The sequence below is a fragment of the Melospiza melodia genome, chromosome 15, assembly GCF_035770615.1.
Source record: "Melospiza melodia melodia isolate bMelMel2 chromosome 15, bMelMel2.pri, whole genome shotgun sequence".
Classification (NCBI taxonomy): domain Eukaryota; kingdom Metazoa; phylum Chordata; class Aves; order Passeriformes; family Passerellidae; genus Melospiza; species Melospiza melodia.
Window position 1 is genome coordinate 17,650,636 of NC_086208.1, and position 26,099 is coordinate 17,676,734.

The window sequence follows — 26,099 nt, forward strand, 5'->3', positions numbered from 1 at the left end:
CCAAGTCAGCTTTATCCGACCCTGGATATGTCCTGCTTACTCTTGTTTCCTCTTTGGAGAGTAAAATGCCTACTTACCATATTCATAACAGTGAGGATGAACCTTTGGGCAGCCTCAGCTCCGTGGTACTGCACCATGTCAGCATCTGCCACCACCAGGGTCTCCACCGTGTACTCGCTGGTGAGGCGGATCGCATTCCTCCGCTCCCGCCAGTCGTTCGTGGCCTTCACCTTCTTCTGCCTCTTCTTTTCTGAAAGGTCAAAGTGCCTTTTAAGGCTGGCAGATCATAACAAAACACTCCCAGCCTTTTCACCAAACACCCTGGTGTGTATTCAGGTTGTAACAACCTTTAAATTGAAGTGTTCTTGGCTGGTTAAAGAAGAGGTTGCATTGCAGGTACGTGTGTGCCCCTGGGTGTGAGAACAGCAGAGGATGTGAAAAAACATAAGTTCAGGAAAAAGAAAAAATTAACTAACTCAAATAAAAATGTTACAGATAAGTTAAACCTTCCTTCCTACCAACTAAAGGACTGATGCATTAATAATTTGTCTTCTTCTGAGCTGAAAGGTGAACTGTGTTTCACAGGCAGATGTTCAAAGCAGATGAGGCATGACCAAAGGAGAAATTAAGTTCAGATATGAATTCAAACCTGCTCACTTCACTGCAGCCACAAAATTGTGTTCATGTTTTAAACTGCAAAAAGAAAGAAGCAAATGAAGTAATTAAAAGAAATTTATTCTTGCAATAAGAAACAGACTTCTAAGATTCACTGAAATGATCTCTGCTTACTGTTCCACCTGTGATACTGACACTGCTATTACTATTGATTTTTTCCTGTGGAAAAGGGAACAGAACACATAAGTCCTGAAACAGCACAAACACAACATTCAGTGCAAAACTGACATGGGACAGAGCCTAATGGAAGGTCAAACAAATCCCTCTTATGTCACACAACATGTGTTCCCCAGAGCAGAGAATCACTTTTTAATTTTCTCTAGATTTACCCTGAGACCCTCTCTGAGCAAAGCAGCAGCCAGAGCTGAGCTGGTGTTCACTGATCCTGATTTTCCACAGCCTGTTTACCAGCTCCCTGACATAATTCAGCTTGAATTTCCCTTCTTTCCCAGATCATCAGCTTTTCCTGACTGACCCTCCTGCATTCAGGGTGACAAACCCCATCAGCTGCAAGCCCCCCAAAGCCCACCTGAAATGGACTCCCTGCCTTCACCCATTCATGCATTTTCTTGTCAATATGCACATTTCACCACGTCCATCCCATCTCCTCATTCCTGGCTTTCTTCAGTCATCCAGTACAATTCTGCACGTGCTTTTCTGCCCAAGGCATCAACTGTCAACACTTGGTACATATTTTAAACTGAGAAAACAACCATGAAATTTGATTTTTTTTAAGAGAGTTTGGAAATATCCCCCTGGGTTGAAAGAGACAGACAGGAGTCTATGGACAAGAAAAAAAAAAAAGAAAATGGGGGCTGATCATAAATTATGGAAGCTGCATGCCAGCAGCAAAGATGAAAATAACCAAGTTTCAAGGCTTGTTTTCACATAGGCTGCATGGCAAAGCTGCCCCAGAGCAGAGGATCTCTATAATAAAAATAAAATAAATAAAATGTAAAATATTGAAATACAAGAAAAAGCAAGAAAGAAGGAGAGCTGAATGCACCTTTGATTTGCCAGCTATGAGATGGAGATGATTTCTAACTCCTGTGGAACAGCTCACATGTTCGTGTGTTACTTTATTTCTTTCATTCTATTCATTTCCCATCCCTCCCTCTGCACAGCAGCACATCTTTAGCTACAGGCAGTCAACATTATCATTTAAATACCAAAGAGAAATCAAAGAAAAAAGAAAAGGTGAATTATTTCAGTAAAAACACTGACATTTTGGGTCTTACTGCTATCAGTCAGAACCTTCCTGAAAACAGCAGCATTTCCCCATCAAATTCTTGTCCTGGCAATCCCCTAATAAATGTTTCCAGGTGGTACAAATCTCATACCTGTAGAGAAGTTCTTACGGAGGGGCTAAGCCTTGATTCAGCTAAGTCTTGGCCTGGCATTGAATGAGCTGTGTAAAAAAGTTTAAGTGGAACAAAAATATTAGATTTCTCTGGTTTTTCCCTTAAAAATCTCTTTTTGGTGAGAAAGAAGACATTGTGTCAGAGGAGGAACTGACTCTGCTGGACTGGAGCTCACTCTGGGGAGAAGAGGCCATGCCATGGTCATTTGCCAGTGTGGTCTCTCCTCCAGGGGCAGGTGAAGGAATTGGCACCTCTGCAGCAGAACAAAACTCTGCAAGCTGTGACTCCTGGAGAGCAGCAGCCAAAGGGGCTCCTGGCAGAGGGCTGGGCAGCCTTGCTTCACACACAGCCTCTGGGCCCCCTTCCCCCTGTGGGCTGGCTGCTTTCCACCAGTGCTTGGGATTGGAGGATGTGTGTGGAAAACCAGCACCCCACAGGCTGCCTGGAAACACAGCCAGAGTCACCTGACAGGAGAATCCAGGCTCCTGCTCTTACCTCCCCTTCACACTGCACCTAAAACAGACAACAGGACTCGAGGGAGCCCACAAAGAGCTCAGGAGGTCACTGCTGCACCCTCCACAACAGGCACAGCAGCACCAGCTACTTAAAAAAAGAGAGGTTGTTCAAGTTTGTAGCTCCTCCATAGGGTAAATTGTTTTGTCATTTCTGTCCACTTTCACAGTGATCTCTCTTTGCATCCTCCTGCCTACCACAAATGCAAATAATTTTCCAGAATAATCAAGCACATGGAGAAAAGAAGGCATTTGCATGGCTGAACCACAACAAAGAGAAAGGAAATGCATGTCCTGTATCACAGATGTTTGATGAAGAGAAAGATCCAAAACCAGCAGGAAAAATCCTCATTAAGTGCACTTGCAGCTCATACCTGAAAGTGAGTCAGTTTTATGGAGGTATCCAAAAAATAAAAATACCCCATCTCTAGAGCCTCACTTCAGAAACAAGCCAGCACAGAGAAGTCTCATTCCTGCCCTGCAAGATTTATGGACCATGGGCAGAGAATCCCTCCATGAGTGCATGAAACCCCAAACTAAAATAAACATCAGCCATTAAACCAAGGATTAAATGCTTGGTGGATTCTTTATTTGAACAAACTGATGTTACAAATTTTGTGGTGCAGATGTCAAGTGTTAGTGTGAAGGCATAAGAGGCCATAAACCATGGGCAGGAGCTGTCAGAGGAGTTTACATTGCAGGGAGCACACAGCACATGATTTTAGGAGTCAGGTGTTCCCTGCTTAAGAGGTCAGAGAATTTAGTATGAAATATGAGCTGAAACAGTCAATCTACAACACAGCACGTACATGCTGCAGGTGACTGGGCACAGGGGACATTACTCTTTGGCCAGCCACTCTGAGAGTGTGTTATGCAGTCTATTGGACCAAAAAATCCACAAAATTCAGGACTGTGAGGTGAAGGGAGAAGGGTGAAACAGCCCCAGATCCTCAGCAAAAAATGGCTGTGACACTGCACAAGTTCATTAGGTGACTTTCATTTACCCTTGCCTGGCTCACCACCTTCCAAGCCACATGATCACACCACGTCCTGCAGGCTTTGAAGTCTCCCTCAGAATGGGAAGCAGCAGAGTCCCCACTGTGATCAGAAGCACAACAAGGCTCTTCTGAGGCCTCTGTAGAAAACTCCTGACGTTCAGTGCTTTTTATGGCAACTCAACAGATGTGCAATTCCAGAGCAACCGCCCCAAATGACCTTTTCCTATTACACACCAAAAGCACTGTCTAGCACTGTCTGGCTTTTGGCAGATTCTTGCTATAAGTGCAGAGTCCTTTCCTGTTCCTCCTACCTCCCTTCCAACTGTATTTCCCACACTCATCTAAAAGCAACATCTTCTCCTACAGCCTTCCACTATTTTTCCTGCCTAATCTTTCCCTTTGTAATTTTAGCTACCTCATTCTTGTCAAACCCACTGACGGTTTCTGGATGCTGTTCAACAAAAGCCACAAATGAAAGTTAAACTGCAGAATCCTTTCTGCAAGGCCAGATTTCTCCTTAGAAGCTCTTTTCTATTGCAGCCTTAAAAACCCTCTCCAGCTCTTCCTCAGGAGCCCTTTGCTCCCTTCCCTCCTCCCATGACCCCTTTAACATCTCCCCATACCCTTGATGGAGGGCAAGCTCTGTTATACCATGTCCTGTTATTTCAGCAGCATAAAAAAGAAGAGAGGGCATCCAAGTGGGGCAAACAGCTAAAATTAATTCTCCCTAAGCCCCAGGAATTTCCAGAGAACCTCTGACTGCTACTCACATTAGGCAGGTTTTATTAGCTTCACCTAAAAGTAAAAATCATCACCTCTCCAAAGCAAAACAGAAAGAAAAGGGAGATCCTGCACACAAACCAAGCCTAGAAATTACAGAAAAGAAGTCCTTGAGGTGTATTCTTACTACTCAACCTAAAACCCTCTGTCACTGTTGAATTATCAGAGGGACAGGATGCCACAAAATGTCCCTGGTAGCAGCAGCAGGAGAGAAGCACCTCTCAAAAGGTGATTAATCACAGACAGGGAGCCCCTTTGCCTCTGCCAGGATGCAGCACAAGAATTATCTCTGTACCCTGGCCTGTTATATCTCCACCTAAACCTTGGAATTTCAGATTTACCACAGCCAGCTGATGCCAGAGGATTGCCTGAAGTTCAGGAATTACAAATGGTTGCTTATTGAAAGAACAGCTGATTACAGACTGAGAGCTGTCCTCTCATTTTTAATGCTCTGTCCTGCAAAACCGCATCTCTAATTTCTCTCTAACTGGAATGGCAAAATCAGGCATCAACTGCTAGCAAAAATTATTGCAGAGCAGAATGATCCATTATTCCCTAATTCACCTTCCAAAAATGGCCTTGTTTTGCTTTGGGGTTTTTTTGTTTATTTTTTTTCTCCCAAACAGTCACTTTCATACCAAATCACAAGTTCATGACTATTTCTCTGGCAAAGCAGCAAACAAGAACTTTAGACAGAAGTCATGAACTCTGAGCTGCATCTCAAAACACCACAGATTTTGCTGCAAGGATTGCTATCCAACTTAGTCTGTGGCTTGGACACATCAGTTAAAACCTTATTCTTCTTCAGTCATCAACACAATTCATCAGGGCTTTGTTTTAATGGCAGGTCAGGATAAGCACTGTGATCTCTGCTCAAGGATTCCATTTGTCACCAGGATTCAGAGTCAGTCCCACCTCCTGGATTGTGCACACCCATCTGCCATGGAAAGGACACTTTCCTGGTGGCACAAACAAGGACTCATGGCACAGAAATAAAACAATTTAGTGGAGTAGGAGCAGCACAGTGAGCATGGCTTGAGCTATGGACAGTGACAACATGGAAGAAGCAAAGACACCTAAAAGATGAGTAATCCACCTTAGTCCAGGAACCAACTCTGCTTTTCTAGCCAGAATGAAATATAATCATGAATATATGACCATGGAATATCCATGAATGTCCTGAGACAAGGACAGTGGACACTGACAATGGAGCTCATCACCACCTGCCAGGCTGGATTTCAATGGAAACCAGCACTCAGCTTTATCAGGAGCCAAGCAAAGGAGCAGCACAGCTGCTCTGGAAAGGGAAGAAATCCATCCACTATGTACATTTACATTTACTTTTTGTGTCTCTTTTTCACCTTGACAGCAGAGGGAGGAGAACCTAGAGTCCCTCTCACTCCTCATGATCCACACTGAGGGAATCATCCAGAACAGACCTGCAGTAAAGCCTCACCTGCCACAAGTGATGGAAAAGGACACTTCTGAGTGCCAGACTGCTGCAGGAGGCTGCTGTTTACCAGCCATGAGGAAACAATCACAGGCTTGCAGGGAAAACCCAGACTCCCCGTCAGGAAGAGAAGGGACCTGGAAAAACCAAGGGATTTATCCACAGAAGTGAGACAAACTCCCATGGGCACAGTGCTGAGTTCCTGATACAGGGAATCCTCCTGTGCTTGCAAACACTTAATCACATTACATCTTCTGTGGAGCCCATTGTTGAAATCTGCTTTAATTCTCCAACAGCTGCTTCCTAATATGGACTAATACAGGTTGCATTACATCTCTCTATTTTTAGTGCACATGTTTTTGGCCATAACAACTGCTCTTTCAGGCCAAGTCAAACCTGCAGAGAAAACACAGCTAGGAGACAATGATTAAAGATGGGGAAATGCAACCTAGCAGTAACATGTGTTTAAGATTTATACCTGCTCAGGGAAAGCATTCCCTACATTTGATACCTGTACACCAGCACTTACTTAAATTATTACCAGCTTTGATAAATTGTTAAAACAGGTTGCAAAGTAACTGTGCAGAGAAGCAACACGTTGTTATTTTGTGAATTAAAATATTGATCTTCCTGTTATTTCACTGTATGTGCAGCACATTTGCATGAAAGGAAAACTGGTTCATTTAAACTGACAAAAGGGTTTAAAGCAAACCCACATTTAAGAGTAATTTATGAGGTCTATATCATAAACATGAAATAACAACCTTCTGTCCAAAGACAAGCTGCTCTCTCTCGTGCTCCTGGACTGTATTTTATATCAAATCCTTCCTATGTAAGGAGACTTTAATACATCACTGGAGACCTTTGGAGAAGTTGTAACAGAACTTACTTTTCCTGAAGAAACAGAAAGCTTTATGACATGGTTAGAGGAGATTCCTATGCTTTCACAACATGCTTTGATTCTGTCTTGAACACTGGTACCTTCTCAAAAGTAAGAAAAACTGTGTTGTTTTCCTATTCATAGACTCTGATGGCAAAGAAAACATGCAAATCTCAGTAAATAAACTACTGTTGTTCCATGATAGTTCAGAAAAATAACCCATTTACTGCAGCTGAGGCTGTGGTGGATATTGTCACATGGAAACATTTATTATATGTCCCAAGCTCACAGAGAGAGGACAATGAAAGAAGCTCTATCTCAGAGGTTGGGCACTGCAAAAATCATGTATGATGCCTTAAAAAGAGATCTTTCTCTCCTGCCTGGCTCTTCTGCAGGGAAACTTACTTGTATCTATTAAAGCCTGCAAACAAAACTCCCTTTGACTCCACTCTCTCCATAGCAAAACCACTCATCCAGGACCTTTGACAAGCAGGTTGTCAGAGCTGGTGTTTAAAGTGAGAGCAGGGTGTGACAGGAGCTGTGTGCAGATGCTGCCCAGTGTCCAGAGATGAGAGGTGTTTCCCATCACTGCTGTGGAGCTGTTTCCCCTGTTCCTCACCACTCCCTGCTCAGAGCAAGTGAAACCCAACCTTCCCTTCCTTCCCCCTCACTGCATGTGCACCTGGAAACCTTTTAATAGGTTTTGTGTTTGCCTCACAGGGGCTCATGTTCATGCCTGAGCAGAAATGTGCATTGTGACTTGAACTCTCTCTCTCTTGCTGGATGACAGGTGATAAAAATAAAACATATTCACATATCATATGACTAACAACAGCACCTGGCCCATGGTGATGGGATCCCTCCTTTGCTGCTGGAGCACTTTGGAATTCAAACAAAGGAATTAAAACATCAGCTCTGGGATTTTTTTAACCCATTAGTAGACACTTTCAGGTTCAAATCTCAAGGATCCAGTCATGCAAAACCTTAAGTACTTTCCCATTCTTGACTACAGCCAGATTAATCCTCTTATACAGATTATTCCAGGAGAAATTTGGCTCCCACAAAGTTCTCCTGCAGACCTAAAAATAATTTTGAGTGCTGCAGGACATGTAACACCACTCAGACTAAGGGAGTTGTTTTAGAGATTTTACCCACCCCTTATCAAACCAGCCTGATGGCTTTACCTGGCCCCAAGCCACTTTCCCCCTCCCAGTGCTGGGGTCTGCAGGGAGGGCACCACATGTCTGGGTGGAACACAGCCCTTGGAAAGCTGTGCTCTCTGTGCCCCCAGCAGCACTTCCTAATTTTGTTCATTTTGCCTTCCTAAAGTGCTTTCCTGCTCCTCCTCCAAATGCTCACACATTACATCACCAAGCACCTTTGTTTTACAAGTTATTAAGTTCATATATCACAGGAAATTTGCCATTGAGCAATTTAGCCCTGTTTAAATTTTTATGGCATGATCAATAGTTAGCATTAAAAATTCAGCTTATGTTTTGTGCTTTGATTCCCAAATAACCCCAGATTATGCCAGCTACCTCTGAATTACAGAATTTGAAGAAGAAAATACATACAGAGGTGATTCTTGTGTATTCAGAAAATACAAGAACAGCAGTAAAGGACTGAAAAATGCCCAAGCATGGCAGTTCTGTGCCCTTGAAAAACACTCATTTTATACTGTATTTACACAGACCTGTCTTTTTCTGTCTATGTCATTCTACAATACAAGGTTTGTACCTAAATGTCTGGCATAGAAATATCCCCATGTATTTACAACCTCCAACCTTTCCTGCCAAGTTTTAGCCTGGGTGAGCCAAATTTTAAGCCACTGGAAAACAACCTCTAGTACAAATCTGGCCAGTCCACATTGGTGAGATTCACTGTAAAGAGACCTTTTCCCAGGACAAACTCTGGAAGCACACTCCTAGATGGTCACTTCCACACAGTTTTATTAGAAATGGACTTTTTGTGTGTCAGACAGGATTAATTTTTTCATTTCTAAACTCCTTATGCACAAAAGTTAATCCAAAGCAGACAGGAGGCAATTAGGTCATTAATGTGCTAAGCCTATTAACAGCCATGAGTTACATTTCTGTCCCTCAACAATGACAAAGATCCAGGGGTCGGCCTTTAAGGGGGAAATCCATGAGCAATTGCATTATTTTAGATCAGGGCTACTGCCAAGCAAGGCTTGGCTCCCTTCTAGCACAGCAGGAGACAGCACCCAAGGGATGGGAATTCTGTTCCAGTGTAGCAGGGGCTCCCCAGAGGCCCTCAGGAAGCAGGAGGTGCCACTGGAAATGCTCTTTTATCAGTGTCTTCTTTCAGTACCTTCATGCTCACTCAGCTCCTCTTTCCCTTTGTGATGCCATGTAATTATTACCCAGTGTCTCCCCAGTTTCCTTCCTTCAGTTCCTCTTCTCAGGGAGGGAATTCCAGTTCTGCCAAGGACAGGGAGCATCCTGCCCCTAGAAAACAGGTCAAAAGGTTCAGTGGCCAAAGGGTGAGGCTCATTTCCTGGACTGATCCTGGTTCAATTCAGATTTTAACTAATGGCTGTCTCATTTTACAGTGTAAGAATTCTGAAATGCATTTTCTGTGACCACAGGGCTGCAGCACCTACAGAACTTGGCTGGGAAATCAGAGCAGTGCTGAATTCTGATGTTTTCTCTGAAAAGAGACATAAGGGATCTGTAACTGCAACCAGATCCAAGATTTCATTCTCAGAGAATCAGAGGGCAGATTGGCTTAGTCTGAACCCCTGAGAATGATAAACCTGCTGAACTATTAAGAGCTCAGCTCCACACAGGAGAAAATAAAGGTCCTGGCTGCAGGATTTACCAGCACCCAGTGCAGAAGCAGGCACAGGTTGTTTTCCTGGTGCATAGGTGTGGTTAAATACAAAAACTGAGATACAAAGCCTTACAAGCAAACTTCAGGCTCCTGGCTGTTCCAGTGAGCTCCTTCAGGCCCCTTCCACTGCTGCTCCCACAAGGAAGATTTTTGTGCCTCCTGTTGCTGCCACAACCTTCCACATCCAGCAGCAGCCCTTGTCCCTGAGCACTCAGCTCTTCCCACACCAGTGATCCTCATTCTTGTGCCCAGAAAATCCCCCCAGCCCTGCTCCCCAGCAGCAGAACCCACTGCTCCATTTATGGAACCCACTCAGGAGAAGGCAGAAGAGGAATGAAAGGAGCAGAAAATACAGGGACACTGCAACCTAATGAAGAGATGTCACAGAGTGCATAAAAAATACCCCCTCTGCAACACACCCAGAGAGAATTCCAGAAATGATAAAATTTAATTACTCTGAAGAAGCAAAAAAATAGTTTATATCAGCTGGCAATTTGCCTGTGTGGCTTTGAAAGTGGGAGAAGACAGGATATGATCAATGAACAGAGTTGGCCATTTTCTCCTGAAAAATGATAGCACATTATAATATATGGTATAACAGCTGTTTTATCAGATAGAGTTTAGGTTTGATGAATCAAACACCAGAGAGAAAAGGCAAAATCAAGCTCCTAGTTTAAAAAAATCACCTTCTGAACTACATCTAGTAGCTCCAAATGCACACAAGCTCTTACAAAAGCAATTTAAAGCCATAAAAGAATACAAAGTCTGCTCAGTTGACCCTGATATGGATTGTGTGCTCTCCTACACAGAAGTAAGAATGATGGCATGAGAAGCTGAAAAAGAAAGCAGATTCCTCTGAAAGACAAACTGTGCATCTCTTCCATCTCCAGATATCCCTTTATCCCATTATGAGCTGGATCCCTGGAGTTGGACTCCACGGATGATACTTGTGATTCAATTATATCAAAGCAGGTGAAATGATGTTTTCCACCCTCTGAAACGTGAGGATCACCATTCTATCCCTGCCTGCTCAGCACAACTCCAGAAGAAAGGCGAGATGGAAGAGTCCCCATCAACACTGACTTCAGTTAAAAATCCTGAACCTTTGCTAAAACCCCAGTGAATCCCTCCCTGAGCAGTGGTCACACTGCAAGATTAGAGCAGAATTTATCATCTCACATGTCCAGTGTTACAGCACATGCCCTGATAACCTCATGGCTGTGATGTGACTCCAGCCTGAAGCAGAAACAGGATTCACCCACACTTGCCATGCCTCCCCAGCCCCAGCTGCCCACCCAATAGAATCACAAAATCCAAGCAGAATTGCCATGGCTGCTCTCTGGAGCCACTCCAAGCTCACCTGCCACAACCTTGCAGTGCTCCTCAGGGCCCTGGGGCCTGGAGGGGTGGCCAGGCTTGGGGGATCGTCTCCGCCTGATGAAATGTTCCTTCCCACTGAAGGAGCTCTCAGATGCATTCACAGGTTGGATCAGCAGCTGCTCTGACCCAAGCTGGATGTAGCCAACCTGTGCACAAAACAGAACAAAAAAAAACCCCCATCAGTTTGGTGCCCAAGCCTTGTCTATCCAGCCTGGTCTGAAACCCAGGAAATTTCACCCAGGTCATTTCACAGCCATAATCCCATCATTTCCTCACATTTGCAGTGTGAGGAAACAACAGGATGATGGTTGTGTTCAGCCTGTGTAATACAGAATAAAGAACTTCATCTGCTTCTCTTGTTTACTTTTTATATTACTGAGCACTAGGAACAATGCACTGAACAAAGGAAAGGTGGGGATTCCTGTCAACACTTTTGCTTTCCCTTCCTCCTCCCCCTCCAGACACAGTGCCACAAATATGTGTGTTTTACAAGATGCTCAGCTCACATGAGGACAAATAAATCCTGTTAACAGAAATCCCTTCAAAATCACCTCTCCAGCTGCCAGGACTGCCCTGCTATTGAATGGCATTTACTGTCTCAGAGCACAGAGGTGACACTGCCTGCACCCTGTGGGCACCACCCTCACAAGGAACACTGAGTGAGCTGATGCAAGTGTGACTTGCAGAGCCACACAGCATTTTTGGGACCAAACACCTCTTCCTGACTACATTAGGGGCCACACAGTCAGCTCTGCTCTCCCTGCAGGCCATGGGTTGGGTTTCAGAGGTGAAGTCAGGAAGGGACTGTTGTACTGCCCCAGTTTCAGGATTTTCCACCATTCCTGGAATAAGTGACACTAGGAAGGCAAAGACCCTGCCTAAATAACTCCATAGGGTCCAGGTCAGAGCACTAAATCCCTGCCTTCCTTGCACCAAGTCCAGACCTTACAGCAGGGCTGGCAAGAACACCTTTGGAAGCCAGCTCCTGCCCCAGGAGAGCCCTCCTCTGCTCACAACCCAGAGCTTTTAAGGTTCTTTTATGCTTTTTCCACTCCTTTTCTGGCATGAAAAGAACAGAGTGAAAGCAAAGTTATCACCTCAAAACTTAACAAAGCCTCCAGGTTTAGTAATCAACACCAAGGCTGTAACATGTTGCACAAAGTGGGTATTTGCAGTGAGGAGTTCTTATTTTTCATTGCACTAATCCAGTGATTATTTATATTGCAATTAAAAGGCTCAAAACACTGCTCTGCCCTGTACCTCCCCCTTGAGAGAAGTCTTGAGGTCTGATTTAACTTCTGTTGACAACAGAAGGGCTCATCTGCTCTGCCAGGACTGTGCACCTGAGAGGTAAAGGTGCTTCCAGAGAGCTCCAACACCCATCCTGCACACAAAAACAGAGGCCAGGCTTTCCTGGTCCCCCCTCCCCACACTCTGTGCCAGCCAGGCAACTCTCCAAAGAAATGCTCTGCACGTACATCCAAATGCTGTATGCTCAACAGCTGACTGTACTAGTATGATTTATAATATACATTACATCCATACTGTATATTGCACATTTCCACACCTCCCTGCCAAATCCCGTCCTCACGTACACCCAGGAAATCCCTTTGGCCCAGTATTTCCAGCAAGAGGAATTTCTGCAGCAGAAATGAGAGCTCTCCTCCTCTGACAGCCACGAGAACTGAACAGCATTCAGGGGGTCTCAGGAGGGGTCACTGATTTCCAAAGGGAGCTTGGACAAAGAGAAAACTGTAAAAGTTGGTGTCTGCACTGGGCATGGCTGCAAAGCACAGCAGAGACAATCAGTGCCCTGTCTCTGAGGTGACAGGAGACTCCTCTCTGGGGCCTTCCAAAAGAGACCTTGCTCTTGGGACAGAGAATTGCTTAAGGATAAAATGCCTTGGCCCTTCCTGCATACAGAGAAAACCCAACATTATTGCTAGGCCCTACAGAATGCTCAGCAGTTTACAAGACCCCCTCTGCCTGGAGTGTCCAAAGGGCTGCCTTTTCACTTCAGTCACAAGTTGGGCTTTGTCAGAGTTGCTCCAGAGACAGCAAAAGCTCTGGTGACTTGTTCTTTCAGCCTCCTTTATGATGTTCTCCACTATTTCCCCTCCTTGTTCCAATCTTCCAGCTGGGAGGTAGCCCCAACCCCCTTTTTTAATATAGGTTTTAATTATTTAGAAGAAGGGTTATAAATCTGGTGCCATGGTACTAAAAGCCACACCAGAGCTCCTGACAGACTGCCAACCATTTCAGCTGGTGCCAAAAGTGTGTAAGAAGAAGTCAGTTTCATCACCACCCCACATTATCCCAATTTTCTGGCATCAGGAGTGAAAATAATTTAAACCATTGGAAAAGACTTATGTTTCACATTTGCTGTGGAATTGTGAAACCTATGGAGAGAAAGAGCCATGAGTCTTCACCCTGGAATACGTTGGGAAGCATCTCAAGCTCAATCTGAACAGGCAAATAGAGTTTCAAGCAGGAAGGGTTTGCAGGATGAGGCCTGTAAAGCATCTCTAGGGAGTTAAAAATGCTAAAAATTCCCCCAGATTTGCCAGTTGGGTTCTGCAGAGTCCCCAAACCTGCTGGCCCAAGGAGATCTTTTGGACCCTGCAACTTAAATAGTCAGGTCATTATTTTGCTTTTTCCATAAGAAATGCATTCCTCATTTGCATCCCTCAAATCCTGCAGATCCTGCCTTGTGCTAATCCCAGCATGAGAGATCAGACATCAGCCCTGGCCAGAGGCTCTGGGCTTTCCTTGTCTTGTCTGAGTTGAGGGACTGCAGAGGGCTTTTGAAGACAAGGAAGTAAAAAGAAGTAAGGAAGTAAAAGTACAGAATACCAGGTAACCCTTGGAGCTACTTTTCCCACATCCCAGGAAATCACTCCAATTAACTGAAATGCTTTGGACCTGCCAATTCCCATTTGCCTGGGGAGATGCACATCAAGAGCTGGGATACTCCCTCCCATCCTTCTCTCCCTGTGGGAGTCCAGGACCTGCTGCTGTGCCAGATCCTGGGATAGCTGAATTTTGGGAAAAGCAGCTGCCCAGCCCCACCATCCTGGAGGAGCTGAGACACAGGAACCCAAAAATTCAGAGGAGTGCAGGAGTTCACCACCATCTGCATTAATTTTACAGTTGGTGTGGCCAGACCATGCAGCTGACAGAGCCCTGCAGCTCTGCTAACAGGAAAGGCTGGAATGATTTCAGCCCCCCAAAGGCAGGCAAACTGACAAGCTGATTAAAACAAACAATAATCCACACTTCCCCCTACAGCCCCACTCACCACTGTGCCTAACAGTGGCAAGATCTTTCACATTGGGGATAGTTCACATCCTTATTTTAGAAATCAGCTCAACATTGCTCACCACCAGAACATTCCCATGTGCTCTTATCCAGGGTTTTACACACACAGGGGTCACTCAAGCAACCTGCTCACTGTCATCTACTCTTGTACCACTCCTCTGCTACAGTGGAGCTTTTCTTGGGCTAAATGCAGCAGGGAAAGGAGGAAGGTCCTCACAGAGTGACACTGGAATGGCAGTGGCACAGCCTTTGTGTGACCCCATCCTGCCTCCTTGGCTCTGTCCCTGTGCCCTGGCAGTGCTGCTGGAGCTGCTGCAGCTCCAGGGCTTGCTCAGAACAGGGATCCAAATCCTCAGTGCTCTCTGCACATGGTTCCCGACCTTCCCACATGTTAATACTCTCCAACAGTTACACTGTTTTTCCAGCCCTTTTTATTTTCACAACATCTTTGAAGGAGATCTGTGAAATGCTGAATCTTTAACAGATTTTTCTCTTGCTCCTAAGTGTTCATTAGTTACATACATAGAACATGCTGAAAAGAGAACAGATTTAAACATCTGACAAATTCCATCCCCTTCTCAATTTCTCAACTGTTACGCTGCAAATTGTTGTTTAACCATTTCCTCAGAGTTAAAAGGAAGTTAATGTTTAAAGTGAAGAACAAAACAACCCACAAATACAGTTTAATAAACTTCATGTGGGTTTTAGTCCCGCCCTTATTAACCATGTTTCAGCTTTGCTTGGTTATTATTTAAAAGTGCAATTCAAGCAAATTGAAAAGAAGAGCTTTAAATTAAGTCTTGTTCCAGAGTCATTTCAGGTTTACACTCAGTTCTGAGAGCAGAACATACCCAGGAATATCTGCCCTGGCCTCCAACTCTGCTAGACAAGGAAACCCCAACATCTTCTCCCTCTTGTCCACTGTGGAAGAGGAAAGAAAATCCCAGCACAAGGAAACCCAGCACAGTAATTTAAGAGGTTTAACTTTTCAGCTTGTGGCCCAGCTATGGATGAATGCCAGACAGCTCCTCTCCCAGACAGGAGAGTTCAGTGGAGCTGAAGGTTTCCTCGGGGGAAATTGTATCATCTTTAATCCCCACACGCCTGCTCTGCCCTGCTTCCCACGGCAGCAGAGGCTCCCGAGTCACCTGCAGGGCAGCACCGCCCTGGTGCACACAGAAAACACCTCCCTGGCCAGGATGGAGCTCCTGAGCTGCAGCCCCTGCTCTGAACCAGGCACCAGCTCCCTCTGCAGTGAAACTGGCAATCCACCAGCCTAAGGTACCTGTGGCACAGGATGGGCCACCAGGGAAGTGTTTATCTTCATCACTCACCCACCCCTGACACCCAGACTGGCCTAACCCTGACACACTGCAGCCTCTGCTGCATCCTTGTTCCTCTTCTCCAGCAGAACTCCATGAACTAGCCTGAACTGGAGGGAGGCACAAACTATTCTCTAAATTCAACTGAGAAGGACATGCCACCTTATTTAGAGACAAGACACAGGAGGCACAAACTATTCTCTAAATTCTACTGAGAAGGACATGCCACCTTATATAGAGACAAGACAAAGAGCAATCCTGAACCCAAGATCAAAGACTCTGGGTTTTAAAATGGAAGTTATTTAGAATCAAACCTCTGCCTTTAAATGCATCCCAGTGATTGTCACCTTTTGGCTGCTGAACAGTTTTCAAGAGTTTCTTTTAATTTCTAATTATAATGCTTATTTTGACATGGACTCATGACCCTCTCAAAACTGTAACTGTTTCCAAAACACAGGTACAGGTATGAAAAGCCTACACCTGCTCTAAGGGGCTGATGCTGCAGTCCAGCACTTCAGCACGTGACAGTGACTCAACTGTGGCCTTACAAAGCTGGAACTTTCCAAAACACAAAGTTCCTGCACTGCCTGCTGTGCTGCAGTGATGGTCCCAGGGCTGCAGAGCTGCCTGGGAGTGCCCAGCAGCAGGGCAGGGCAGGGCAGCCCTGAGCTGTGGCCAGAGTCCAAGTGCTGGCACAGCTGCACTCCCCAGAGGCCGGGGCTGCCAAGGGGAAGGCAGCAGCACTTTCCAGGAACCCTGTGCCTCTCTAGGCTCCATTCCCAGCTTGTCACGAGGAACAGGAGCACTGGAGCATCCTCACACCAGCACTTGAGCTGTATTTCAATGTGGGTAGAGCAGCTTTTACCTCACTCTGAGCTCACAGAGGTCACAGAGCTCAGCCACCCTTCCCAAAGCAGAGCTGCAGCAGCCACACACAGCTTAACAGCAGCATCTGCCAGCAGAGCTTGAAAACCAGGGCCCAACCTTCAGATGCCACACTGGGAATCTGATCCCATCACCAGGAAGCAATTGCTCAGCCTGGCTGCAGCTCAGTTTTCGTGCCACTGTGTCAGGGATTTTGTTTTTACTAGAACTCCACTTGCCCTGATCATTTTCTATCACTTTTGCTATGATTTATGGCATGGCTGAGAATGTGATTACAGCAAGGCCTGAGCCAGCTGGAGATCAGGACACAGCATTACTGCCCACTCTACCTCTTGGCAAGCAGCTTTTCTGAAGGAGATGTCCTGATCACCCAGTCAGAGTCCAATGAGCATTCCCCTGCTGGAATTTTCAGGAAACCCCCACTGCAGCACTAGCACTGCTCACAAGACAAATGCCAGCACAAACAGGCTGCAAGGTTTCCACTGCCCAGGTCTTTCCTCTGGCCCAGCAGGTCTGGCCCATGTCCCACCTGTGAAGCTGCTGCTGAGGGCAAAGTCTTATTCTTCCTGCAGCAAACAGGGCTCAAGGAAGCAATGGGAAAATATTTTTTTTTTTAAGTGATGGTCTTAGTATTTTAAAATTGCCAGATTAGAAGGCAAAAAATTTTAGGCTCTAGAGTCACCTGCTCTCAACTCATAGCACATTAAAGGCTTCCTAGACAATTTGGGGCAAACTTTTGATTCCTCTGATCCCAGAAAACATCTTACCACTACATTAGACAGCTTTCACTACAGGTATGCTGGTTTAGTGTGGCCACTGTGTAAACACTGAAAACAGCCTAAAATGTGAGATGTTTCATGTTTGAAGACAGACTTAAGAAACCAAAATGGTCCACTCAGCTAAAATAAAGTTCATCTACATGAGGGTATGGATTATTTCAATGAAACCATTTCAATAATTAATGAGGTTCATCTTAAGTTTAGTTTCATCCATCTTAAGTTCAGGCTAATCCTCAAGACACTGGAGTTTTCTGTTCTCTAGTTTTGAGCTTACAAGGGTGTTTTAACCTTAACTCATTCCAATGTACCATGCACCTGCTTCTAGCCCTTTCCCATGCCTGGTGATTATCTGGATGAAGAGGATGAATGGATTCCTCTAACAGGAAAGGAATATCCCAACATGCAGAAACAGCTCTCTCTCAACACATCTGCCCACAGCACTCTGAGCACTGCCAGGACCAGGTCCAAGGCAAAGGCAAGCAGAGCTTTACCAGGACTGCCACTAACACAAGGGGCTTTGGCACAAACCAGCAGCTTTCACACTGATCCCAGGCTGATCCAGCCCAGTTATGTCAATTTAGCCATTGCTTAGAATTGCCATGATCCAAACAGGTACTGCAATATTGCTGTTCACTTTTGCTGAGTAGTGAGCTAAGACTAACTAGTCTTGTCTCTTTTTCAGCTTTCCTGCTGGGAATTTTGCCAAGCTTTATCACCCCCTCCTCCATTCCCTGATCTCAGGCAGTTAATACTGTGCCTACAACTACATTCCTCTTTTTTTAAAGGTTTCTCCTCTGTTTGTTTGTGCTTTCCAGCTTTGGAAGCCCAGCAGGATTAACAAAACACGCCTGGTGGCAAAAGCATAGAGCTGTTAGTGATTTAAGGCTTGAACTAGAGATATTAGTTTTAAGCTGCTCTCGGTGGAACTCAGCTCCACTTCCAGTGCCACTCAGACCTCAGCATCTCTGTTTGCTGGGGTTTTTTTTAATCCTGAGGCACAGCGCCCTCAAATGGCTCCGGAACGAAGGCTGGAGCCCCGAGGGCAGAGCATGAACTGCTCCTCACTACGGTTTAAGGATAAATCTCCACCATCAGGTCTGTTCTGACAGGCACACCTTCCAGGACCATCTGCTGGGAATCACTGCCTAATGCCCCGCTGACTTCCTGAAGTACTTTAAAAGTTATCAACAATAATTGCAAACTACTCAATGTCTTACGCATCTGTCTCAAACACAGAGAAACTTTCTGTCCCACACAAGATCACCTGCTCCTACTGGGATGCTCAGAGGAGAGCCAGGCCCTGCAGAGCCACCTGAAACTACAGCCAGAGAAATGCTGACACTTGTGGTGGGAAAAGCCCCCCTGAGTGGGACGTTCCTGTGACCATGCTGGGGCACTGGCTGCTCCCTGACCACAGTGAACATCTCAACACTGAGAGCAGGAGCCGGGGAAGAGCCAGCTGCAGAGCTGCCACAGCATCAAGCCAGGATGGCACCAAATCACCCCAGCGGGACACAGCCACCTGCCCCATGCCTGGGGACAGTGACACAAGATGTTCTCTTCCATCAGGAGGCTCCTCTACAGCACCCTTGGGTTCTGCCACCCACCCACAATGGAACTGCAGGGCCTGAGCCCCTCAGGGATGGCTGAGGCAACTCCACAGGGAGAGCCAGGGTGGGCAGAACACCCACCATGGGACAGCGGCAGTGCTTGGCAGGGCCCGGGAGCTGAGGGGACAGTGAGGCGAGGGGACAGGAGAGTCACCTCCCTGAGGGCAGGCATCCCGCCTCATGGGGCTGGCAGGACCCGGCCTGAGGAAGGGAGCAGGCCGGGATGGCAGCACCAGCCCTGAGGAAGGGAACAAGGGTGGGATGGCAGCACCGGTCCTGAGGGGAGAGCGGGCCGGGATGGCAGCACCGGCCCTGAGGGGAGGAGCGGGCCCTGAGGGAAGGAGCGGGGTGGGATGGCAGCACCGGCCCTGAGGGGAGAGCGGGGTGGGATGGCAGCACCAGCCCTGAGGTGGGGAAGAAGGGTGGGATGGCAGTACCAGCCCGGCGCAGGTGCTGAGGGAGGCGAAGGAGTCGCTGCGGTTCAGAGCGTGTCCCGAGTAGAAGCAGAGCCGCTCCCGCGGGGGCCGCCGCGCCTCCCCGCGCCGCTGCTCCACCGCGAAGCCCCGGGCCAGGAAGCGTAGGTCGCGGCGGAGGTGCAGGTACAGCTCGGCGCCGGCGGCGGGCAGGCGGAGCAGCACAGCCTCCTCCTCCTCGTCCTGCTCCGCCGCTGCCCGCCGGCGCCGGGGGCCGCCGCGATCCCCTCCGGGCGGCAGCAGGTGGATCTTCTCCAGCGGCACTCGCTCCGGGATCACCACTTCCAGCTCCGCTCCGCCAGCTGCAGGCGAGAAGGAGAGAGGCTCAGGCGCTCGCACCCCGGAGCCGCGGCCCGACGGGGCGGCCGGGGACTGCGGCACCCCCCGCTCCCCGGGACAGCCCCGCGCTCGGGTTTCAGCGCAGACAGCCCCGCTGGAAACCGGGAACGGGCTGCGCAGACAATGGAGCCAGCGGAGCACGGCGATTTATTTCTCTCTATATACACATATATTAGAGACAGAAGCGTGCAGGAAGAGAGGAATAGAGCAAACGCTAAAGCTACTTGTATCATTAAAAAAATATAAAAAATATAGATATATAGCTCAGACACAAGCATCGCATTTCACCAACCCCAATAAAAATCTGCAGGGAGAAGGGGAAAAGCAGAGCGAGCCGCAGCAGCAGCCAAGGACAGTCAGCAGCTTTCCACATGGAACGCTACAGCAGCAGCGGGAGGACAGGAAAAGAAAATACAAAAGCCTGGAGCAATTCATCCCGCGGGCTGGGACCGCGGCCACGCAGGGGATGCGGTGCGTGCCCAGCGCTCCGCGCCCGCACGCTGCCGCCCGGGACCGGACCCTGTCAGCGCCGCCGGGGAAGGGGAGCCGGGGCGGCTGGGAGCGCTACCTGTGCCGGCGTCCAGTCCGCAGAGCAGCAGACAGGGCACGACGAGGGGCAGGAGGCAGCCGTCAAACATGGTAGTGCGGCGGCGGGGCCGAGCGCGCAGCGCAGCGACGGGAGCGGGGCCCGAGTGCGCCCTGCCCGCCCTCGGCACTGGGGATCGCCGCGGCGCGCGCCCGGCCACGCCCCCCGCCGCGGCTCCGCGCGCCCATTGGCGGCGGCGGCCGCCGAGACACGCCCCCCGCTCCCCCATTGGCTGCGCGCCGCGAGGGGGGAACGGCCGGCCGGTAGGGGGCGCCCTCTCCTGCCCCGCGCCGGGCCCTGAGGGAGCCGCGGGGGCGCCGGGAACATCCCGGCCGGGTCAGGGCGTCTGGCGGGCGGTATCCCGTCCCTGGGCGGTATCCCGTCCCTGGGCAGCCCCGTCGTGTTTCCTTCCTCTCCCCTTCCTCAGCATTAATTGAATTTAGACACGGTTACGGCAGCTCGCTTGACAGTCACATTCCTTTCCCAGCGCCAACCACAGGGCCGGTGCCAGGGCTTGGAAGATCAGGAAAAAAATTAGGTTGGCGATATCATAGAATGGGTTAGGTTGGAAGGCACCACAGAGGAACATCTGGTCAAAGCTCCCTGCTCAAGCAGGGTCATCCCAGACCACAGTATATGGACATACAAAGATTTTGGGCAAGGACGCCACATACTCCTGAAGCACTCATTGCATGGATGAAAATAAGAAACAAGTGCATAAAGATATATAAAAATTGATTTTTGCTACCAATTCCCATTTTCACTGAGCTCCTTCCACTTGGCTGGGCCACATCCTGCATGTCCTCAGCTGTGCGGGGATCAGGAAGAGTTAATTTGGACAGGGGCTGTTGGAAGCTGTAGGGTGATTTCCAAGAGCAGAAAGGTTTCCGCTGTGCGTGGTGGGCTTTGGATGGGATCCCGTGCTCCTGGCATGGTTGAGTCACGGAAAGCAGTCAAGACCCAACCTGTTAGCAGATTTAAATTGTGGTGGCCCGGCAGAGCAGCGTCCTAGAGTTTAAACTTTGCAAAAATCTGCAACTTTGTTGCTGAAATTGTAGAGGAATTCAAAGGAAGACCCATAAAAAAGTGTGAATGACTCTGGCAGATCTCCCTGCAGCACTTCCACCAGAATTGTCCAGAGCCGTACTGACAGCAGGAGTGGCTCTGAGTCCCAAACAAGTGGAATTAGGTTTGGATGCTCATCCCAGGGAGGGCAGGCACTGGGGGAGTGCTGAGAAAAGGGTGTTTGGAGCTGGGAACAGGACTGGTGAGACATGAGCGCGTTAACACCATTCTCCTTCTTCCAGGCATTGAACAGGCAGCAAGAGCCACATTTTCTTGGTGAGCTGCTCCTGTACAAGGAGAGAGGCTGTTTGAGAGTCAGAACCTTGGAGCTGCTGCCAGCTCTTCACCCTGTTGGCTGTGCTTTTCCAGGCACCAAGGGACACCCACCATGGGCTGGTGTAGCACCTCAGAAAGCCCTGCCCTGCACAGGGCCTCTGCAGCACCTCACGGACACAGGAGCATGTCCCACCTCCTGCTGTGGCCTCAGGAATACCCCTTGTTCCTCCTGTGGGATGGCACTTGGAGGATGTTATCTGTGGTCAGCAGCAAGAGCAAAACTGGGGACCTGCAAGCAGCTCCCAGCAGGAAAATCAGAGTAAGCCAAGATCCATGGCTCAAACTCTTTATTAACATGAGATCAGATGAGTTTTAATAGCTCTGTGTTTCCCACTCTCTCTTTCAGGGCTCTCTCTGCTCCTAATAAGAATTTACCAAAGCAAAGGGACTGGCCTGGACCCATTCAAGTGAGACAAAATCTCAGTTTGGGGCTGCCTTGCTCTGTGTCAATAGTGTAACATAACACAGAAAACAAAACCTCAGAGCCTGAATTTCCCTCCTGCCCTGCTGTGAACCAACGATTCCAGTGCCTCTCTCCAAGGCCAGGCCCTGGCTGGCACAGAGTGGGGCAGAGCTCCCCCATTCTGTGGCAATCTTCTGCTCCCAGGAGCCACGAGGCAATTTGATTTGTGAGCTGCCAAACCTGGCCTGAGCCCTCCACAGCCACGTTTAGACCCAGACCACCCCCTGACTTCATTTGCTGAGGGACTGGAGCTGGTGCCTCGCAAGGGTTTGACAAGGGGGCTCAGATTTGTTTCACTTTTTAGTAGATCCTTTCTCCCACCTTCCAAAGTCCTCTGCCAGAAAAATAATAACAATACAGAGAAAGAATAAATTTAATAGTGTGGGGGAAGAGAGGCACCAATAAAGAGAAGTCTGTAACTTGCTGCATGGAAGGACTTGCTCAGTGGCTGGGCTGGCTGGCACAGACTACACTGGAGTAGGGATAATCCCAATGGAGCATCCCAGGCTTCCAGAGCATTTGGACAGGAGCCCAAGAGGCTGCAAACCCCAGGACAGGGGCAACATCCCAGGCAGGCCTTGGCGTTGCCAAGGGCTGGAGCCAGGAGCGAGGTACAAGCCCCACAGATTACCCACACAACAGAAGAGGAATCTGTCTTAGGAGCAGCACTGATGGTTTTCTTGAATCCAAATCCCAACGTTCCAGTGACACACATTAATTGAACACCACAGACTTTTCAGAAATGCCTTGAAATTGCTATTGATAAGGATAAGGTGTGTGTGGGCAGGAGTGTGGTGCTGTTGGGTGGTTGCATTGCTCCCCTGCTCCCAGCCTGTGGGGAGGGGGGTTTCTCCTCTCACCATCACAGAGATGGATTTGGCCCTGCAGTTCCTAGGAAACAAGCCCTTTCCCCCTCTGAAACTGGTGTTGGGGTAGGTTTTTTTCCTTCCATTTTAAATGTACATGGAGGAAGCCAAGTTTCATGGCCATAATTGCAGAGTTAATAACCCTTTGGAGACTGCAGACATGTGTTATATCCATCTTCCCCAGCAGCCACTTGGCTCGCCGCCTGGAAAATGCCAGCATGGGAAGGGTTAACTTGGCCGCTGCTCAGCTTCTCCCTTCTCCAAACCCTTCCTGTCCTGGTCCTCTCCCCGACCCCACAGGTGCTGCTCTCCTGCCGGGACACTCCGATGCTTTTGCTGCTCTCCCCGCAGCTCCTCCCCTCTCTGCAGCCTTTGGGAATCGGCAATTTCCTCCTCTCCAGGGGCTTGGCCAGGCTGCTTGGGCACAAACCTGGCAGGTGCTGCTGTTACCTGTGCAAATGACCCCCCAAAGAGGCCAGAGACAGTTTAGTGACAAGTAAGGACCAACAAAAGTTCTTTTGTAACTTCAAATCATCAGCCAAATAAGCACAAGTAGTTTCAGAGGTGCCAACAGTGGTTTTCTTACAGACTGGCTTTACACACTGAGCCAGAGGTTCAATTAAAGCTCTTTGGTGGAGGGTGTTTCAGGCTGTGCTGCTTCATGCTGGACTCACTTCTTACAGGTGGTCTCAACCATCTTTAAGGTCTTTTTCAGCCTAAACGATTCTAAGTGGATCACCAGCATCCAGTACTGTTCATGCAGCCTCAGCAGAGGCATTTAGGGGGTCTCTCCTTACAGCAGCCTGAATTCTCCCAAGCCTGCAAGAGAAAATCTCCCTCTGGGACACCTCTCTCAAGTCGGGCTCGAAATGGACAGTCTGCTCATGAGCTCCTGGGAATAGCAGAGCAGAAAGAAAAGTGACAGTGACCCTGGAGGTGTCCAGGGACAGAGCTGAGCCACCAGCACCTGTGTCCTCAGGGGAGTGCACAGCCTGCTCCAATTCAGCTGAGACCATGGCAGGAGAGCTGCCCTTGTCTTTCTCCTGGCAGGGGACTTTATCCACAGGCTGACAAGGGTCCCTTTTGTCACAGGGAGTTTGCTTTGGCTGAGCTGAGTCTGTCTCACAGTGAGTGCATCACATGAGGCTTTCCCTGAAGATCTTCCCTGCAAACACTTTCCCCCTGCCTATCTCCAGGGGGCTCCCAGCTTCACCCAGATGCAGTGGGGACAAACACCCTGCTCCACAGAATACTGAGAAATGAGAAGAAAAATATTCCTGTGGGATAGGGGCTGAGGAATGGACTCCTGAAATTCCAGGTTGCTTCACATCTGGCTCCATTCCCACCCTGGTGCCACTGCTGTCTGTACAAAACCTTCCAGGGTAACTTTGGTGCAGATTTGCAGGGATCAGGACCAGAAAATAACTGCACACAACAACTGCAGGGATCAGGACTGAAAATAACTCACCACAGCAGGTGAGAAAAGCCAGGAATACACAAGAACATACTCCCAGCGGAGCAACACAACTGCAGGGTGCTGGGAGAATCCGCTCCCTTGGGGCAGGCAGCACTTTGTGTAGAGAAATCAGAAATGAAAGTGCTCCAGCACCTCCAGGCAGGCCATGCTGGGGTTTTCAGACAGACAGACAGACAGACAGGAGTGGTGCGGGTCAGGCTGGGATGGCAGGCTGTGCACTGATACCATCGGCCGGGTCAGCCACGCGTCACTCCCCAGGCATGCGGGGACAAACGGACAAAGCAAAGAGCTGCCCTGCTTGACCCTAAAGTTCAGCCAGGCTTTTTATGGAGTCCAGTGTTGCCACCTCTGATGATGTTATCAGGAACCTGGGAATAGCTGGCATTTTCTTTTGTTATGATTTATGGTTTGTTTGGGTTTTTTCCTCTCTGGACCTTGGCTCCTGCAATCATGAGATTGATTTCTCATTTAACTCAATGTTTGACCTCCTGACAGGCTGGGAAAGTGAGCTTGGAGAAGCCTGGAGGGTTTTTGCCCAGGAGCAAACTAAAAAAGTTCCTAACCATGGGATTGTTTAAGATAATCCTTTCTCAAAAATGATGCTATTGATTCTTTTTGTGTGTGTGTGTGTGGAGGCAGAAGCTCTGAATGCTTGGTGCTGACAATGGCAAACCCCTCATGCAGGTGCCACCTCCTTGGCACTGGCAATATCCCACATCTGGTGTTTTCCATCTCCTCTCAATCATCTCCCTTTGTGTCCAACACCTGCCTTGGATGAGGATCATTCCCCCAAACTGAAAATTTCATATAAGGCTTCTCCTTCTCTGCCTGCTCCTTGCAGCAGGACACAGGGAGCCAGAGGGGGAGTTCTGTAAGCCAAGAAGGTGGTGCAGGGCTTGGAAGAGGTGATGCCAAGGGGATGCACAGGGCACTTCATCCATCTGCATGGATGCTACCGAAGCCTGGACCGGGTGCAAGTTTGCATCTCCAGGCTGTGGAGCTCACTGAAAGCAGTGAAAGCACGTTTGTCCTCAGGGGATAAAAGAGCAGGGTGGGCAGGATGTGCTGTGACCACTGCAGGGCCACATCTGTAGCCCTGTGCACTTTGGCAGGTGCTGTTCCCCTCACACTGCTCTAAGGGATGGCAAGGGCTGCCTTTTCCTCCACAGCCAGAGAGGAAACCCCAGTGCCCACGTCAGCACAGTGCTCAGAGTCACTAACATGAGGGTCAGTGCGAGGTCTGGAGGGTGCAACACGCCTGGAGTCTGAAAGACATCCTGCTCCTAATCAGCAACAGCCACCAATACCTCATCCCAGTCCATTTGGGGCCAATATTGTCATTTTTCTGCAAGGTCATACAGTGAACCAGGAACAGAGTTGAGATGTTCCTCTGCTGCTGGATCATCTCTCCCAACAGAGCTGGCAATTGGCTTTGGCTTGGCTGCAAGTGTTTGTTCATAACAGCCAAGCATCAGTGTCACTCTGTTTAACCTGCCAGCTGTCAGGACTTCTGGGCTGGGCACACAGAGGAAAGGAGGGGAGGTGTGTGTCAGTCAGCCTCCTGGCAGGGAGCATCCACCAGCCCCTTCCGTGAGCTGGGATGGAGGGAACTGTGCTGCACCAGCCCAGGGAAGCCCTGCATGGAGAGAGCCTGCAGGCAACCCCAAAGCTCCAACCTGCAGGGACAGGCA

At 48.5% G+C, this 26,099-nt stretch overlaps 1 protein-coding gene across 1 annotated transcript in view; it reads right to left on the bottom strand.

Moving 5' to 3' along the window:
* The window catches only part of ADAMTS17 (ADAM metallopeptidase with thrombospondin type 1 motif 17), a 155,002-nt gene extending 134,572 nt beyond the window's left edge, over positions 1-20,430 (bottom strand). Inside the window, exons 1-4 of the mRNA XM_063170146.1 lie at positions 20,184-20,430; positions 19,241-19,578; positions 10,870-11,035; positions 78-250 (exon numbers count right to left, since the gene is read on the bottom strand). Of these exons, the coding sequence (XP_063026216.1) occupies positions 78-250; positions 10,870-11,035; positions 19,241-19,578; positions 20,184-20,430 (924 nt within the window). The remainder of the gene's footprint in view (positions 1-77; positions 251-10,869; positions 11,036-19,240; positions 19,579-20,183) is intronic.
* Between the last annotated feature and the right edge of the window lie 5,669 nt (positions 20,431-26,099).